The following is a 14,173-nucleotide window of genomic DNA, read 5'->3' as shown; positions in this document are numbered from 1 at the left end:
CCCAAGCCAGTTCCCTGAGGGAACAGCACACTCCCAATGGGACTGTGGCCCTAGCCTTTCCCAACTCCTGTGTTCTAACGACAGGTTGGCTCTCACTGGACCTCTCTGGAAAACCCCTGTATCATCAATGAGTGTGTCCGAATGAGGGATGAGGTCTTTGTGCAACAGAGGAATGTCTCCTGCCCCCAGCTGGATGTCCCCACCTGCCCCACGGGCTTCCAGCTGAGCTGTAAGACCTCAGAGTGCTGCCCCACCTGTCACTGCGGTAAGGCATGCTGTCCAGGGGCCCACCTTCAAGCGTGCTTTTCCATTTAGGGCTCCTGAATTCTCTGCCTTTTTAGCAACTCAGGGAAATAGGCAGGGAAAGGAGGAGAAGGCCCTGAAGGGGTCAGCCCTGTGTGGGGGGCACGGGTTGCCAGGGTGTGTTCTGCACGCCCACGCCCTGCACTTCTCTTTTCTCCAGAACCCATGGAGGCCTGCATGCTCAACGACACCATCATCGGGGTAAGCCGCTGCCTTCTCCAGGATGAGCGGAGGGGCAGGGGCAGGGGTGCTGTGGAAAGAGTGGGCCGCTCAGTCATTCTCATGTGGAAAGGAAAGAAACGTGGGAGACCTACCCCCAATGCACTTGCATTGCTTTCTGGGCTTCCCCATGTCCTGGAGCCCAGCCTGGGAGGTCTTCCTAACTCTCTAGGGCTGGGCCCCCTGTTGGGCACTCACCTCCAGCCCCTTCTCCAGAGCCTTTCTTCTGTGCACAGAGAAGTGCTCCGAAGTCATTGTGAGCATTTCAGTCCATCCCCACTCCCCCTGCCCTGGCTCCTTCTCTGGCATGAAAGCCCCCACTCTTACCGTTGCCACACTTGAGGTGGGAAGGCAGGGAAGGGAGACAGCAAGAGGGTCAGAATGATAGCTCAGGGTAGTGATGGGAGGCTGGCCCCCCACTGATAAAGCAGACAGCTTCTGGGGCTGAGGTGAGTGGGAAAGCCAGGGGGTCGAGGGGCTGGGAGGCCTGACCCTGTGCCTCTGGTTCCAGCTTGGAAAGAGTGTGATGATTGATGTGTGCACAACTTGCCACTGCACCGTCCAGGTGGGGGCCATCTCTGGATTCAAGCTGGAGTGCAGCAAGACCACCTGTGAGGCCTGCTCCCCGGTAAGCAAGGGTCATGAAGGACCTAGGGGATGGACTGAATACTTGTGGGACCCAAGCAGTGGGACCCAAGCCATGGGACCTTATTAGGGGTTTTGAATAAAGTTTCCATTATTTTCTGATTAGACAACTATAATGAAGAGACCAAGTCACCCACCCAAATTTCATCTCTCAGAAATTACTTTTGTTTAGATAAACACAGTATTTACAAGGCTTGTGATGTTAGAGTTACAGTTCTGTATTTTTAAAACACAACATAACATTTAAAAAAATTACTACCCTTTTCAAAAACATTAAAGATCAATTAGTCAACAAATATTTATCAGACACCTACTATGTGCAAAGATCTACACAATATTCTTTGGAATGGATGTGCCACAATCTATACTTTTATTACTGGACATTTAGGTTGTTTAAAATATTTCACCCTGTTTATGCTAGGTCACAATGACCATGTTTGTTAGGAATCCCTCCTGAGGGTGGATTCTGAGGGATCATTGTCATTTCTAGTTTTGGAGATGACAACCAGAATTCTGTTGTTTTTATATGGCTCTTAGCCCCCCCATCATAGAGTGGGACCTAATGCTCAGGAGGATGCTTTCATAAGAGACCTTCCTGAAGGGTACAGAGGGGTAGGGGTCGTCTGAAGGGCTTAGGGACAGGGACAAGGGGCACCCGCAAAGGTGATTTATACATGCTTGAGGACCAGAGAGTGTTCTGCATCTGAGAGTGTTCTTTGTGGGACTTGGTATAGTGTCATGCTCAGAATAAGTGCTTAATAATATATATGTGGAATAGACACAGCTATTTATGATAGAATGGTTTAACGAGAACATTCCTTCCTCAATTAGAAAGAAGCCAACTAAGGATGCATGCATTTTTGCTATTAAAAAAAGAAAATCACAGTTGATGTTTTAGGGTTTTGGGTGTAGGGGTGTGTGAGTGTGTGTGTGTGTGTGTGTGTGTGTGTGTGTGTGTGTATGTGTGTGTGTCACAACCCTCTGGAATAGAACTGGACTTGAATACGAATGAGATACTGCTTTCTGGAGTTTGAGGCTGCCGTTTTATCTTGGAGGTACATTGAACTGCCATTGGTGAGTGCAGCAAGAGATCCCCTGCCACCAGCACGGTCCTGCCGGGAGGAGGCTGTAGCCAGCTTTCTGGAGGGCGAGTTTGGGAACTCTGTCACAGCGCCCTCTGGTGGTCAGAAGGTGGTAGGGTAATTTCTTCTGCATTCATAGAAAAATACATGACCCATGACCCCTTTGGTTTGTGTACTATTCCCAATTTCCTCCAATATTCTGATATATCCGCAGGGAAGGGTACTCACCTCCTCCCTCTTGACACCCCTAGCTTAGCCCTCCTTCCATGTATCTCTCAACCTGCATGGGAACTGGCTTCAAGTACCCCCATTCTAGCTCAGCATCCTTAACTGGTCTTATGACACTCCTGTGCAGCAACAGGCCTCAGACAGGCCTCCTGCAGGTGTGGGACGCTGTGGTGAGTGAAGGTCAGGTAGTTCTGCTTGAACTGCTTCCATCAGACTGAAGTGTTAGCGTCAGCAGGGAAGTGAACTCTTCATTTTCTCCCAGGGGAGCCAATGCTTACACCAGAAAGGAGACCAGCAGAAGGTGGTTTGTGTTGGTGGGTGGTAGACATGAGGCCTGACAGATGACATCTCCAGGAAAGCATGAGGAAGAGAGGTCACCCTGCCGTGGAACACCGAGCAGGCATCCCGCAGGGGCATGACCACGAGCGGACCTTGAACAAGGGGCGAATGTAGAAGAGAGGACCCTCCAGGAAGCTCATGGGGAGCAGGCTGGCAGAAGCAAGAGTTAGAAATGGACGGCGGGGTGACAGAAGACACGGGGCGGGATGGGGGTGGGGCAGGCATCGACAGCTGACGCAATTCATGAAAGGGGCTATGAGACCCCTATGAGGCAGAGGAGTTTTAGGGGCATAACAGGGCAGGGGTTGCAGGACTCACTGGCTGCTCAGACTAGAATGAGTGAACTCTGTGGCTGGCGGGGGACTTGGCTGGGCAGGCAGAGAACTGGCTGCTCCTGAGGGGAGTGAGAACGATATTTGGCGCCACGTGACTGGATGTTCCCGCGAAAGCCTTCTCTGTGTATGTCTGGCGGTGTATGGAACACACACCACTGCCCGTGTATATGTGGTGTCTTATGAACACACACCACTGCCCACAGTGGCTGGGAACCCCAGCAGGGCTCAAACGAGCCCTGTCACCTGGTGCAGCTGCATGTTTGAGTTCCAGGGCAGCAGACGAACCGATTTACTCCCTTAAGTGGGTTCTGCTGGACTCCCTCTCCTCCTCCCATCCCTCTTTCCCAGCTCTCCGCCACAGCTCTGAAGTCACTGTCCCTCTCTGTTACCCTGTATCCCTCCTTCCCCTTCTGCCCCATTCTTTCTTCTCCCATAGCACCCTCCCTTTTCCCTTATTTTTGGCTTAACTGTGCCCTCTGCCTCTCTGGTATGTGGATTTTGACCCCATGGCCCCTGTCCCTTCACTTTGCAGCCCCCCTTCTCCATTTGTCATCAGCCCCTCACTTCCATAAAGATTTTGTCCAACTTCTTCCTCTTGGGCCTGATTGAGCAGAGGGTACTTCCTATCTCTTCCGCCATTCACTGAAAGATGCCGCAATCCTCACTCCCATGAAATCCTGCCTGACGTAAGCCCTAGTTCATGTCCTCCTTCTGATGGTAAGTGCTCACATGCACACATGATGTTTATTCCATCTCTTTCTTCCTCTTCCATTTACTTCGGTCCCCCATTCCAGGAATTGTGCATTTTGGAAAAGTCAGTTTAAAGCTCACCAGCAAGACAGCCTGAGGGCCTCACACTTCAGCAGTGACCTTCCCAGAGGAATGTGCGGCCCGGCCCTGGGTGCCCTGGTTCATGCTGAGCTCCGTCCTCCCTAGCTTTCTTTATGGCCCACCCCCTTGAAGACACATACAGTTCAGAAGCTTGATTTCAGGAGTAGCAAATTGTTTCAGTTCATTTCTGAGCAAGCTTACCCACTCCTAACTGTTCCTGCTGGTTAGGAACATTCAGCCACGTGCAATGAAAAGGGAGTGGTGTGGGGAGGAGCAGGCCTTCTGTTTGGGGGCTCCATATTTGTCTGCTGGAGATTCATGTTAGAGAAGCCCCAGGGCCCCAGTGGAGGAATATCTAAGTGGTCACGACTAAATGTGGCAAAACGAGGAAAAGAATGACTATGTAGTTGGTTCCTCACTTAACTCAATTTATTCTTTTAAAAAATGAGATTATGTTCTTTTTAAATTTTTTAAGTGGTGGGGAAAGTTAAAAGAGCTTCAACTTTAATGCAATGATAAGACAACTGATGGTATCTTTTTGGTTTTTATTTTATTAACATTGTTTAAAATACTTTTACTGTGCAAAATAAAAAGTTGGTTATCCTATGCTGTCTCCCAGATTTGGGGGCATTTTTACAAGACAGTGAAATCATATTGTCTGGAAGCTGCTGCTTTTTCTAATGCAGACATAAATGAAGGGCTCTCACTTTAAGCCTCCCTCAAGGGTTCCTAACTGACCTCATCTCTTCAGTGAATGTTCAATAGGAGCGGCTACTGAGAGTCAGGTGCTAGGGAGACAAGGTATTTGAAACTTGCACGTCTCTCATGGAGAACTACACAGACAAATGATCATTTCCATTGTGCTAAGTGTTACAAAATGTGTGTGTGTGTGTGTGTGTGTGTGTGTGTGTTTTATCTTGGAAGACCTCTCTGAGAAACGATATTTAAAATAATTACTAAAGGATGAGAAAAGGCTCTTTATACAAAGTGTGGGGAATAGCTTTCCTGGTAGAGAAAGCAGCATACACAAAGGCCCTCAAGTGAGAAGAGGTGGTGGCCATGTTCATGGTTTTAGAAGATGCACAGGGTTTGATTGTAAAAAGCAAGGTCAGGAAATTAGGAAAGACTGATATCAGGCCTTGCAGAACATGCTAAAAAGATTGGATATTATTCTAAATGCAATGGGAAGCCATAGAAGGTCTTATTTCTAAAATTTTTGTAAGATTTATTTTTAATGAGGTATATAGTTTACCTACAATAAACTGCACAGATATTAAGTATATAGTTCGTTGAAGTTTGATAAATATGTAAAACTTCTTGCCACTAAAATGGTAACACGAAGAAATACAGCTAAATCCTAGTAGAGGAGATAAAATAAAATACTAAAAAACAACAATGTGATTAAACCAGAAGAAGACAGAAAATAATTAACAATAGAACAAGTAACAGAGATGATAACAGATGAATAGCAAAATGGTAGACTTAAACCTGACCATATGGATAATTACGTTAAATGTAAATGGGCAAAACAAAATCCCAATTAAAAATGAAGATTGTCAGACTTGGATAAAAAAGCAAGACCCACTAGTATGATGTTTACAAGAGATGCACTTTCAATTTAAAGAGAGAGACAGGTTGGAAAAAAAAGAAAGAGAGAGACAGGTTGAAAATAAAAGGATGAAAAAAAAAAATCCCAGGCAAATACTAGGAATAACAAAGCTAAGATGGGCATATTAATACCAAACAAAATAAACTTTAAGATGAGGAATGTTACCAAAAGCAAAGAAGGTAATTTTATAATGATAAAAGAGTTGATTCACTACACAAGAATCCTAAATATGTGTGCATCTCATAACAAAGTTTCTAATACACAAAGCAAAAATTGGCACAACTAGAGGGAAAAATAGGCTATCCACAATTTTAGTTGGTAATTTTAATGTTTTTCTCCTAGTAACTGATAGAACAAGTAGAGGAAAGATTAGGAAGGATATAGAAAATTTGGAAAACTATGTCAAATAACGTAACCTAATTGAAAATGATAGACCACTACACTTTAAAACTGTAGAGCACACATTTTCTCAAACACACAGGGAATTTTCACCTATCTTGACCAAAAAAAAAGTTAATAAATGTCAAAATTTGGAATCATATAGAGTGTATTCTATGACCACAATTAAGTTAAATTGAAATTAGTAAAAACAAGGTATTATAGATACCTCCCATATTTGGAAATTAAATAAAATACTTTTAAATAATCCATGAATCAAAAAAGAAATCATAAATAAAAATAGAAAATATTTTGATGTAGAGATAACAGTGGCTATTCTAGAGACTATAATATGCATCCTTCACTCATCACAGTCTACCTTGATTTAACGATTACCATTTCATGTACAATGTACTCTTTTTCCTATACTTTGTGCTGTGGCTGTCACATGGTTTACTTCTACTAAGAGGCAAATTCACAATACATTGTTACTGTTTTGCTTTTGACAGTAAATTGTCTTTTATTGAACTAAAAGTGGTATTTTACATTTATCTACATAGTTATAATTTCCAGTGCTCTTACTTCCAGTATATCTGAAATTCCATGTTATATTATTTCCTTTCAGCTTGTAAAAGAACTTCTTTTATCATTTTTTTATAGTGCAATCCAAAAGGTATTACATTTCTCAGATTTCATTAATCTGAAATGCTTTTATTTTGCCTTCATTTACTGAATATAGAATTCTAGGTTGAACGTTTTTTATCACTTTAAATATGTTGTTCCGTCATCTTCTGGCTTGTATTGTTCCTGACAACAAATTAGTTGCCATTTTTATTATTTTCCCATGTGCATCCCCCACACGCCCTCCTACTGGCTGCTTTTAACAGTTTTTCTTCATCTTTGGATTTTAAAAATTTGAGTATATGCTTTTGAATAGTTTTCTTTATACTGTTCCTACTTTGGCTTCATGGAGATTGCTGGATCTGTGAGTTAATTTTCTGATCAAATCAGGAAAAAAATCCAGCAATTATTTAATTATTATTATTATATTTTGCTTCATTTTCTCACTTCATTTTCTCTTCCCTGTCTTTCTGGAACTCTACATGTGGATTAGACCACTTGGTACTGTTCTGCTTGTTATTGAAGCTTTGTATATTTTTTCCAAACTTTTTTCCTCCCTATGCTTTAGTTTGGACAATTTCTATTGATCAGTTTTAAAATTCACCAATACTTTCTTTTCTGCAGTTAATCCAATTCAGTGAAATTAAAAATAAATTAGATTACCATGTTTCTAGTTCTAGGATTTCCATTAAAAAAAAAGTTTCCAGTTTGCTCCTGAAATTCCCCATCTTTTTCCCATTATATCTGTTTTTCCTCTAGACTCTTTTATCAGAGTTTTTTTGAAATTCCTGCCTTCTGATTGCAATATCAAGGTCATTTGTGTGTCTGTTTCTATTGAGCAATCTTCTTTTGAGTGTGGATCATTTTTTTCCCATTCCTTTGTATGAAATTCTCTTACTATGTATTAGACATTGGCGTGAAGTATGTTGAAGAGACTCTTAATTCTGCTGTTTCCTCTGATGAATGTTAAGATTGCTTCTAATTTAGATTATTGGTGGTTCACCTTGAGCTAAAGAAAGCTAGATTTTAAACTGATATAGGGAGGATCTATTTCAATATTTCTCTTAGTCTAAGAGTGACATAGTTCTTATATGACATAGTCCTTAAACCTAAAGCCTGGCTCTTCTGAAATTTCATTGGAAACCTGAGGTGTTTAATTAGTTCTTTCAGCTTAGTGGGTTTCAGACTGCAAACCCTGGTTCCTCTGTGGTGTGTGGGAGCTGAAATTTCTGCTCAGCTCTTTAAGGTCCCACCTGTTGTTTTGTCCCTGGGCTCCTCATAGGCTCCTTCGTGCATATATAATTCAGGGATTAATCAAGGATTTGGAGGGAATTTATTTGCAGATTAGGGGGTTTCTCCTTTTTGACTTCCTCTTTTCTGAGTTTTCCCCCATTAGTTATCAGCTATTCTAGGGGTTTTAAACTCTGTCCTCCGACTCCTCAGGCACATGCAACCATAACTTTCAGCTCAAGTTCCAGCTGTCCAGCGCCATGCAGAATCCACATGAGAAAAGCCATTTAAGCATGATTCTTGTCCACTATCGTTCCCTCTTTCAAGGATCAAATAGCCAATAGTTTATTTCTGATTTTGGCCATCTAGTGTCTGTAAATAATTGTTTTAAATATTTTGTCAATAATTTAAGTTGCCATCTGCAGGAGTCAGTCCAATATAAGTTACTCTGCCATTACTAGAACTAGAACTCCATTGAGGGTTTTTTAAGCAGAGGAGTAACATGACTAGACTTATATTTTAAGGAAGTCTATCTAGCAAATGTGTAGTGACCTATAGTATGGGAGCAAGAATGAAGGTAGGAAGGCAAATTAAGACTAATATCAGAGTCTAGTGGTTGATGGTTGCTTAGACTAGGTGATGACAGAGGACACTGGCCAGGACAAGCAGCAGATGAGTTTGAGATGCATTTTCGGCAAGATTTGGTGATAGCAGGGTGATAAAAACAGGGGAAAGTCAAGGGTGATGCTCAGATTTCTAGTTTGAGAAACTGGGTAATGAAATTATTTACTGAGAAAGGTAAGATTTAACAAAGATAGGATTTGGAGTAAAAATCAAGTTTTTGGATATATTAATGTCTTAAGATGAGACTAAGGTATATAATTGTCAGGTGAACAATTGAACTTATAAGTCTAGAGTTCAGGAGAGAGGTTTAATTTAATAGGTCTGGCTGCTAGAACTTGAGTGAAGTATACCTCTGTGGAGGGGAGAAATGCTATCCAGGGGATTGAGAACTGACAAAGGTGAGTTAGAGCTGGATGTTGACTTTCTGAACTCTAGGAGAGATGAGAAGCTGACAAACTTAGCCTAGCTGTAACTGGGATGTTGTGGGGAGGTTAACTAAGGCTGCTTTTACTCTCGGACACAGGGTTACAAGGAAGAGAAGACCCAAGGTGAATGCTGCGGGAGATGCCTGCCTGTGGCTTGCACCATCCAGTTAAAGGGAGGACAAATCATGATACTGAAGGTGGGAGCCAGTTGAACTCAAGTGTCTCCCTTGCATCACCATCTGGTTTCCTATTTTGGAATCTTTTTCTAAAAGAAAGACGGACTAAGTCTGAGTCAATATTGATGTCTTTCTAATTTTGTCAGGAAAAAATGGATAACTATGGAAGACAAAGAACTGTCTCATTGGTTTAGTTACTTTGTCACTCTTCTTGACAAGTTGCTGTATGGCCCATGATTTGAAGTTGGTTGAATTTCAAGAGATTTCTCCAGCCTGATGTCTATGAGACTGGAAAGGCAATCAGGGTGAAATAAACTCTAATCTATGAAAGCCAGAATTAACTGGTGGTGTTGGGAGGTGATGCCCGGTTCATCTCTAGTTCTGTTTGATTAGCCAGGTTACCTCCTATGTCTTAATTCCTTAAGCTTTTAAGTGGTCAGAAGAGGTCAGAGATCTCTACATCTATGCAGCCCTATTTATAGTTAATAAGTTGTAGAGGAGCTCTACCTGTTTTGCGTACTATGCGTGTGGAGACTTTATAGATACCGTCTCCTTCTTGTTCCATAGTCTTCCAAGTTGTTTCAACAACTTTGTGGACTCAAAGAACATGGTTTGATGTGGCTTTGTAACTAAACACTGTCTTTAGATTTGCCTTCTTTGCTTTCAGCGTGATGAGACATACCAGGATGGCTGTGACAGTCACTTCTGCAAGGTCAATGAGAAAGGAGAGTACATCTGGGAGAAGAGGGTCACAGGCTGCCCACCCTTTGATGAACACACATGTTTGGCCCAGGGAGTGAGTATTTGGAGCTCGGGCCCTGCTTTCCTCTTGACTGTCTCCATTTCTGACTAAGAACAGAGTTCTTCTGAACAGCATGCAATCCAGCTCTGGCCTGATTTTCCATTGTTCAAGAGAGATCCCTGACCTAGTATAAAAATCAATAAAATTATAATATCAAGCCTGACCGACAGACAAAACTCTCTGCACTAAATGATGCTTTAAAAAATACCTTCCCTTTGGGGAAGACTGAATGTGTGATCCTTAAATGGGAGGTGAAAGAGCAAACTGATTTCTAATCTTCCCTGAGAATGTTGCTCCTGATGACTCAACTGGGAGAGAATTCAGAATAATCAAAATTGTTTCCGCCTGGTCAGGTAGAGTGGTCTTTCTTCTCACATTTGTGGTGGGAAAGCATAGTTTACATCTGGGGACTTAAACTTAAGGCTGTGAGTCCAGAGCCAGGAATTAGCCTTGGAAGTGACCCGAAAGCTGACCACTATGTACTATTTGTGAGTAATCTGGGACTTTGCTGTTTTCTTAAGGGGAAAATCATGAAAATTCCAGGCACCTGCTGTGACACATGTAAGTACATTACCAATAGCTTGTCCCTTGAAACCCATCAGACCAAGTCCAGGGACTGTTCTTTGGAGTAAGCTTTATTCCAGAAAGATATTTCTTGATCACTGGCCAGTCATTATGCTTAATCCTGCAGGAATTTGTCCCTCTTCTCTGAATGTTCTCAGACTGCCCCCTGCTCAAATCCCCTTTCAAATGCCTGTGAATTGGTCTCTTCCTCCATTCTTCCAAACACCTCACTCGCTGTAGCTTCTTACCTTCTTCTCCCCTCATAGAGTCTTGGGTTGCTCATCATGCCGCCATGAGAGAATACCTTCTCTCTCCCACCAGAGCTCCTTGAATACAGGCACCCTTGATCCATAATCTTGACAGAGCAGACACTCAACACACATGTGTTCATTGAGTGTCACACAGTTATCTCAGCGAGAAAGGGAAGCCATCACTGGCTAACATTAAACCCATCGTGAGCTGTGGGGGCTGCAGAGAACATGGAGTCCTCTCCATGATTATAAGGCTGGTGTAAGTTTATTCACCTCCCCTTCTTCAGTCTTGGTCCCTCTTGACCTTGCAGTTTGTGTTGTACTGGTTGGTCCTAATAGCTCACAGCAGCAGCTTGGGGGTTGGTGCTCAACAAATCTGCATGTCAGACACTGTTCTTTCCACATGTTCTTGTGTTTATGAGCACAACTCTGAAGATAGAATTACTTGCCTGGACTAATATTTTTGAAGTTTAGTTTTTTTTGGGGGTGGGGTGGGGCTCTGTTTTGGGCTCATAGGTCCATGTTCTTTTTGGGGTGGAGAAAGGAAGAGTGAAAACATGAATACCTTCAGCATTCGTTTCTCGACGGCTTACTCTGACAGTGCCTGTAACTGCTGTAACCAAGTTGTGGACTGAAGAAACAGTTTAGAAACATCTCTTTCTATGATTCCTGTTTGAATGGTTTAAGAACATGAAGTCAAAAAACCATCAGAGATGATAAATTCTCTCTAGCACACTGCACAAGAATTTGGTTAAGAGACTGTTAATCTGCAAAATGAGCAAAAAGGGCCTTTGTTGGTTAGTGTATTCAGGAGGTTGAGACCCTTCATAAGGAAAGTAAGCCAGGATCAGAGATTTAAATCTACAGAGAAAGAATATAGTATGTTCCCCTGAATATGTTTTTCTTATTCATCCTCTTAATGTAGTTGGCAGGCTCTCACTTTAAAATGAAATTATTTGGAAGTTGGAAGGCAGGCTAATATGTAGTTAGGGTTCATTTAGATTAGGAGCCATCCAAGAATGCAGAACTCTGTGTTCAGATGCAGAATGGTGAGCTGCCATTAAATCTTAGAATTCTCTATGAGCAGGTCGCATTCAGATTTGAATGCCACTAACACCTGTATGTAAGGAAGCCCATGCCAGTGACCTGCAGGTAGCTATACCCAGAGAGAGAATTCCACAAGGGCTCCTAGGGTCTTCTTGAACCCCACAGAAGCAGTGAACGCCCTTATATGGCCATGATATTGGCTTTTCCTCTTGACCCAAAGGCAGGGATTAGTAGCTATTAATTATATTTATTGGCTTCTTCATTGCCCATTAGCTTCTGGTTACTGCATAAGAGGATTGCTGCAGTCATTATGATTTTTAGAGTCTTCGATGATATAAAATCAAGTCTCAGCAATCCACATTACCGAAGCAGAGCGAATCTAGGCTCCTGCTGCAATTAGAATTGCACCGTTCAGTAAGTAAAAGCCAGCAATAACTACATCTCTGAATATGAAGGACCTGGTGAACCAGGGTGACAAAAGTCCCTTCCCGGTGGCTAGAGCTGGTGATTTGGTTATCGTTTTTTTAGCCCTGTGAGGGAACTGAGCTGGAGTGTGTTCTACAGAACCCCAGCCAGGCCCGGGGCCCCATCTCTCACCCGTCCTACAGGTGAGGAGCCTGATTGCAAGGATATCACTGCCACGCTGCAGTATGTCAAAGTGGGAAACTGTAAGTCCGAAGAGGAAGTGGACATTCATTACTGCCAGGTAAGGCTCCCTGACTTTGATGAGGCCTAATGGGGAGGGGAGTCCCCTTGTTTGGGGACATCTCCTTAGTTACATTTCAGAGGATCTGGAAAATTCACAGAGAGGAGAAGTGAAAAGAACTGGAAGCATTTTATGTTAAAGAAGTGTTTTATTGAAGTAACTGGGAACTTTTGACCCCAGAAAAAAAGAAAAAAAAAGAAACTGAGGAAAGATTCAACAAGTCCTTCAAAGAGAAAGGAGAGTTATTTACAGAAGCTGGGGGGGCTATGTTTTCTGAAGATCAATCAAACATGTGTAGAAATTGCAGCATAAGGACACAGCACATATCAGGCTTCCATGAGACCTGCCTTTAGAAACTGCCTCGCTGTCCTGGGTTTCCTGGGAGGCCTGGCCTGCCTTGCTTGGAGGAAGGCAGGTGGGGGAAGCAGGCTGCCTCAGAGTCTGCCGTATCCCAGGCTTCTCCACCATCTGCATGCCCTGTCCCCTCTCTGCTCTGCTGCAGGGTAAATGTCCCAGCAAAGCCGTGTACTCCATCAACACAGAGGACGTGCAGGACCAGTGCTCCTGCTGCTCGCCGACGCGGACAGAGTCCATGCAGGTGCCCCTGCGTTGCACCAATGGCTCCATCGTCTACCATGAGGTCCTCAATGCCATGCAGTGCAGGTGCTCCCCCAGGAAGTGCAGCAAGTGAGGCCACTGCTGCCGCTGCGTGGACACCCGCTGCTGCCTGCCTTGGCCCAACCGGGCTGAGTTGCCTGGTCTGTCTTCTGTATGCTCTGCTCTTGTGCCCTCCTGGGCCCACAATAAAGGCCGATGTCTTGCAAAAGGCTAATGGTTCACTGTGTCCGCCAGGGTGAGATGACAAATGTTGGCTGGGTGAGTGCAGAGGCTGGCTCTGGAGGAGCAAGCACAGGCTCCATCTGGAATCACTCCAGCCTCAGGGTCTGTGGGAGGCACTGCCAACCTTTGGGACAAAGTGGTGCCTTTGTGTCCTTGCAGTGCAGAGGGGTGGGGCAGGCCTCCTGGGAGACTCAGCCCAGGGGCTTGAAGTCAAAGGGATTGGCTCAGGACCACTGGGTTCTCCGGTCTCTGAATCCAGGGGCTCGGAGCCAGACTCCCGCTAAGCTAGACATGGCTATCGCCAGTGTGGCTGGTGTTTTGGGGAAGGGGTTTGCCAGGTGTGCAAGGGTTTTTCTGAGCCCTTAGCTGACTAAATTCTTATGTACCCACTGTGGCCCCTGTGGGAGGGAGAGGTGATGACTGAGGGGACTGGGGACAGGGTGATGACAGGTACAGGAACATGATCCCAACCCCCCAGGTCAGCCATGGGTGGTGAGCCCCAGACTTGGGGGCAGGCCTGGGTTTCACATAAGGCCTTTATTCTCCTGTGTGGCTTCAACTAAGCCCCTTAGTGATTCTCAGACTTAGTTTTCTCATCTGGAAAACAGAAATGTGAGCCTTATTTATAGGGTTGGGAGGATAAAATAAGCCTGAGAGTCAGGGGTAACTATAAATTGCTCTATAGTAATGTAAGAAGTGACAAGAATAAAAACGGGGATGTCAAGGCTGAAGAGGGGAAGAAGGGTCTCTCCTGTCAGCATCAGAGCCCTGGAGATTTCTTCTGTTCTGAGGGGTGAAGGGCTGAGCTTCTTTCAGGCCCTGCCTACTCCAGGCACCCTTTAGTGGAGGGGGAGCAGGTGCAGATCGCACCGAACTCCCCCAGTCCCCAATCCCTGAGAGGCGCTGTCACTTCCAAAG

General features: G+C 44.1%; 1 protein-coding gene across 1 annotated transcript in view; it reads left to right on the top strand.

Moving 5' to 3' along the window:
• The window catches only part of VWF (von Willebrand factor), a 124,531-nt gene extending 111,290 nt beyond the window's left edge, over positions 1–13,241 (top strand). The window contains exons 45-52 of the mRNA XM_090272686.1: positions 85–265; positions 464–504; positions 1,034–1,150; positions 8,968–9,066; positions 9,713–9,841; positions 10,369–10,408; positions 12,318–12,415; positions 12,918–13,241. Of these exons, the coding sequence (XP_090128812.1) occupies positions 85–265; positions 464–504; positions 1,034–1,150; positions 8,968–9,066; positions 9,713–9,841; positions 10,369–10,408; positions 12,318–12,415; positions 12,918–13,106 (894 nt within the window). The 3' untranslated portion in view covers positions 13,107–13,241. The remainder of the gene's footprint in view (positions 1–84; positions 266–463; positions 505–1,033; positions 1,151–8,967; positions 9,067–9,712; positions 9,842–10,368; positions 10,409–12,317; positions 12,416–12,917) is intronic.
• Positions 13,242–14,173: the final 932 nt, after the last annotated feature.

Source organism: Furipterus horrens, unplaced genomic scaffold, assembly GCF_987537825.1.
Source record: "Furipterus horrens unplaced genomic scaffold, mFurHor1.1.pri manual_scaffold_4, whole genome shotgun sequence".
In the NCBI taxonomy this organism is placed as follows: Eukaryota; Metazoa; Chordata; class Mammalia; order Chiroptera; family Furipteridae; genus Furipterus; species Furipterus horrens.
Note: the sequence above shows the minus strand (reverse complement) of the source record. Positions and strands in the feature narration are given on the sequence as shown.